At 43.1% G+C, this 5,000-nt stretch overlaps 1 protein-coding gene across 1 annotated transcript in view; it reads right to left on the reverse strand.

The window, feature by feature from the left end:
• ddx19b (DEAD-box helicase 19b) overlaps positions 1–4,373 on the reverse strand; it is a 28,066-nt gene extending 23,693 nt beyond the window's left edge. The window contains exons 1-2 of the mRNA XM_063193405.1: positions 4,132–4,373; positions 2,135–2,189 (exon numbers count right to left, since the gene is read on the reverse strand). Coding sequence (XP_063049475.1) covers positions 2,135–2,189; positions 4,132–4,188 — 112 coding nt within the window. The 5' untranslated portion in view covers positions 4,189–4,373. The remainder of the gene's footprint in view (positions 1–2,134; positions 2,190–4,131) is intronic.
• Between the last annotated feature and the right edge of the window lie 627 nt (positions 4,374–5,000).

Consider the following 5,000-nt stretch of genomic DNA (forward strand, 5'->3'; position numbering starts at 1 on the left):
CCTGTATTGTTCCGGTGCCTAAGAAACCTAGTGCCAAGGCTCTTAAAGACTTGAGACCCATTCTGCCGTGCAATACTAGAACGCAGTAACTCAAAATGGTCGAAAAAAAAAATTATATCGGAAATCGGTTCTAAACTACCTCATTTGTCTTGTGTCCAAAAATGGTGGTCCAACACCGTCCCGTTTTGGAGAAAACTCATTTTGAAAGTGCAAAACTGACCCAAAAAAGGTTAAACAAAAACGCAGTAAATCGGCGAGTTACTGCTGCACGTTCCAATGGGACTGGTTTGGGAGCAGACAGTTATACAAGCTAAGAACGCAGTAACTCCTGCAGTAACTCCATTTTGTGGCAGTAATACCAGCCAAGAACGCAGTAACTCTGTTTTTTGTGGCAAAAAGACACATAAATGTTGTTTTTTTGGGGTTTTTTTTGTGTGCATTAAATTTCTATCCTAAACAAGCATTACCAGGAAGTGTCACCACCAATTTACCGACAACACAGTTGTCGCGCCATATGGAAAACTTTGAAGCCTTTTTTCTCAGTTTGCCGTTTTCAGAGTTACTGCGTTCTAAGATTGTAGGGCAGCATTGCCTTGAGCTCTCACGTAATGAAATGCTTTGAGAGGACAGTGCTGGGACACCTGAGGGCACAGGTCAGTGCTTTTCAGGACCCATTGCAATTTGCATACAGGGGGGGTGTGGGTACAGATGATGCTCTAATCTATCTGCTACATAAGGTGTATAGCCATCTGGAGACCTCTGCTGCATCTGTGAGGATAATGTTTTTTGATTTTTCTAGTGCTTTTAACACTTTACAACCCCACATTTTATCTAAAAAGCTTCATGGTTTTAATCTGCACAACTCCACTGTTACCTGGATCACTGACTACCTCACAGGTAGACCTCAGTATGTTAGAATCCACAACAGCACATCTGACTCTATTATTACTAACACAGGCGCACCACAAGGAACAGTTTTATCTCCTTTTTTATTTACTTTATACACCTCTGACTGCAGACATAGTAGTGCGTCCTGTCATCTGCAGAAGTTCTCAGATGACTCTGCATTAGTCGGCTGCATCAATAACAATAACTATGCTGCGTATCAGTCTGAGATTAATTATTTTGTCAACTGGTGCGAAGATGCCCATCTCATTTTAAATGTGGAAAAAAACCAAGGAACTGATTACTGATTTTAGGAAGAGTAGAAATGTTCCAGCCCCTATTTTAATCAAGATCACCCTGTAGAAGCTGTCTCCTCATACAAATACTTGGGTGTCCATCTTGACAGCAAGCTGAACTGGAAGGAGAACAGCAGGGTGATTTTTAAGAAGGCCCAATCTAGACTCTCTTTTTTTTTAAGGAAACTGAGGTCATTTGAGTTGGGGAGGACTATTTTAAACACATTTTATCATGGGATTGTGGCAAGTGTTTTATTTTATGCTGTTATGTGCTGGGGTGGAGGGATATCACTTGAGGACAGAAATAAAATGAATAAGCTTATCAAGAAAGCGGGGTCCATCACGGGTGTATGTTTTAATTCGGTGGAGCAAATTTTAGAGGAGCGGACTTTGAGGAAGATGAACAGTGTGCTGGGCAGGGAGGACCACCCACCTTCCAGCCTGTTCACTCAGAGTGGCAGGAGCCAAAGGGCCTCCCCAGGTGCTCCACAGAAAGGTTCAGACGATCTTTTATCCCTGCAGCAATCAGACTTTTTAACAACAGCTGCTGAGGGTTTTATTGGTTTTATGTGTTTTTTTTTAATATGCTGTGGTGACTCTTTGTGTGTTTTTATGATGGACTGTCTATTGTGTATTGTTTCTTAATGGTTATTTATTGTTAGCTCTTATTTATTACATGGTTGTCTATTGTCTGGAATGTGCTGTGTGGATGGCCAGGTGGCATTCAATTTCCCATGTGGGGATTAATAAAGTCTCTCTCTCTCGCTCGCTCGCTCTCTCTCTCTCTCTCTCACACACACACAATCTCACAGTTCTCAACTCCAAAGCAGTTCTAGACCTACTCTTCATGTTAGCTAGCTGCACAAAGAGCGAACGGCACAACACGTGCTTATTTACTAACGCACACACACACACACACACACACACGCACACACACTTCTTCTCACTCTCACCATTTTCCTCTGGCTTGACCTTGTCCTCCTTCTCTGTGAGTTGCAGGTTGCTGATCTGGAAAACAGAAAAGAAAAGAAACGTGCATTTTAGAACTAGAATAGTAATGTGAGAACTAGATCTGTAAACAGAGAAGAAAGAAAAGAAAATCGCATTAGAACTAGAATAGGGCATAATAGAATATGGGCAGTCATGGGTGAGCGGTTAGGGCGTCAGACTTGCATCCCAGAGGTTGCCGGTTCGACTCCCGACCCACCAGGTTGGTGGGGGGAGTAATCAACCAGTGCTCTCCCCCATCCTCCTCCATGACTGAGGTACCCTGAGCATGGTACCGTCCCACCGCACTGCTCCCCATGGGGCGCCACTGAGGGCTGCCCCCTTGCACGGGTGAGGCATAAATGCAATTTCGTTGTGTGCAGTGTTCACTTGTGTGCTGTGGAGTGCTGTGTCACAATGACAATGGGAGTTGGAGTTTCCCAATGGGCTTTCAATAGCAATATGATGATGACTAGATCTAGGAGGTAAGCACAGAAAAGAAAAGCGCATTAGAACTAGTATAGTAATCTGATGAGAAGTTAGATCTGCGCATTGGTAATATAATGAGAACTAGATCTGCGCATTAGCCGGTTGCTGGTGAGTAGGGGTGGGTATTGGCAAAGGGTTCACGATTCGATGCGCATCACGATACACATGCCACGATGCGATTCTATCACGATGCATTGCGATTCATGCACTACTGTGATGCATTGCGATATTTACTTCAGTAAATGTGTAAAATACAGCTTATTTGTCAGTTGCTGTGTAGCTTTCTTAAGTCAGTTCATTCTATTTAAGCATTCTATCATCTGAGAGAGAGCTTACATCACAACAGAAATATTACCTATTCTCTACTGAACAAAATAACCCGTGGTAAATCGAATTTTATTGTTGTCAAATAATCAATTGTCATGAATCCTGCAGTATATTGAGAAAATAAGTATCACGATACCTTGTCATGAATCGATGCATTGTATCGTGAGAGTAAGTATCGCGATGCATCGATATGACGATTATTTTGCACACCCCTACTGGTGAGGCTCCCTCTGACCAAAAACTCGCCTCTACTTAGACACTCACTTTCTAGACAATAGAGTCCCACTCTCTCTCTCTCTCTCTCACACTCACACTCACACACACACACACACACACACACACACACGCACACACACACACTCTTTCTAAACAATAGAGCCCCACACCAGACAAGACCAACACACCAGCCAACCAGCGGTGCAAAGCGGGGCCATTATATGGCAGTTACTCGCTGCTGTGGGATCCGGTTTAGATGACTAGACAGCCAGCCAGCCAGCCAGGCCAAGAGGCCAACGAATCTCGCCTACTAGCCACCATAACAAACTATTACAACTTTTAGAGGCACGCTATCGCGATGGCACATAAAGGGCGTTTGCTACCCATTTACAAAGGCGGTATGCTTACTGCACAACAGGGCGGTAACTTGGCCACCAACTTAATGTAATAGTAGTAGGCTAGCTAGCTAGCTAGCACTTGGGATTATGCTATCATCATGATGCTCTTCAAATAAAACAAACACCAATAGACAGTGAGCTATGTCGCGTTGCCAGAAGTCTACCTGTTTAGCGAACTACAAACATGGCTAAGGACTAAACTATTCGGAGCATTTTATAGGCACGCCGTACTTGTCTGAATAAGGCCCCATGTCCCGGTTAGCCTTAGCATGCTAGTTTAGTTAGCCCGATGAAGTGCATGGCTGGTGTTGCTTCAGTGTTGCCAGATAGAATATCTCAACATTGTTTTTAGGGGGCTTTTGGGAGGGGAGTAACGTGCAAGAACCAAATGATTATTTCAAGGCAACTAAATTAACTGAATGAAAACTCTAAAATTATCGCACAACAAGTGTTTTGGATCGTACAGAGGAAAATGTATGGTACACATAGGGTAATTATTGCAGATTTGGCAACACTGTGTAGCTTTTACTTACCGAGTCTGCCGCAGCCTCTTGCTCATCCACAGCACGAGCCCAGGAATCTGTAGCCATGGTGGCCGCGTGCGCTAAAACTCTCTGATTAAAACGATCTGCCTCTTTAATAAAGTGATTTTCTTTAAAAAGCTGCACTGGTCGGCCTGTATCTCTCACTTAATTTCACTAAAACACACACACAGCTCAATAAGGCAAGGTAGGTGGGGATGTACAATGGCGTGAGAAATCCACCCTCGCGAGTGTGTGTTCCACTGTTGTGTGTCCGGCTGGAAAGTAGGGCTTATATGTAATTTGGTTCCGGGTGTTGAAGAGCTGCTCAGCGGAGTGAGTTGTAGGCCTATAAAATAGAATATAATAAAATAGAATAAAATAGAATAAAATAAGTTGATCAATGAATTCATAACTTCTGACCTTTCGATAGCCCAATGTATAGGCAGGCTTACATTATTTGTTTGTGTGTGCGTGTGCGCGCGCGCGCGCGTGTGTGTGTGTGTATGTGTGTGTGTGTGTGTGTGTGTGTGTGTGTGTGTGTGTGTGTGTGTGTGTGTGTGTGTGTGTGTGTGTGTGTGTGTGTGTGTGTGTGTGTGTGTGTGTGTGTGTGTGTGTGTGTGTGTGTGTGTTTGTGTGTCTTGGCAGTACCATATTTAGGACCGTTTTTACTGGGCCCAGGACAAAGTCATCAGAAAAGCCCCCCACTTTCAATGCACCACAATAGCCAATAGCCACTATAGCCAAAATATATCCATATATATATATATATATATATATATATATATATATATATATATATATATATATATATATATATACAGTGAGGAGAATAAGTATTTGATCACTTGCTGATTTTGTTGGTTTGCCCACTAATAAAG

This window comes from Engraulis encrasicolus, unplaced genomic scaffold, assembly GCF_034702125.1.
Source record: "Engraulis encrasicolus isolate BLACKSEA-1 unplaced genomic scaffold, IST_EnEncr_1.0 scaffold_37_np1212, whole genome shotgun sequence".
NCBI classification, from domain to species: Eukaryota; Metazoa; Chordata; class Actinopteri; order Clupeiformes; family Engraulidae; genus Engraulis; species Engraulis encrasicolus.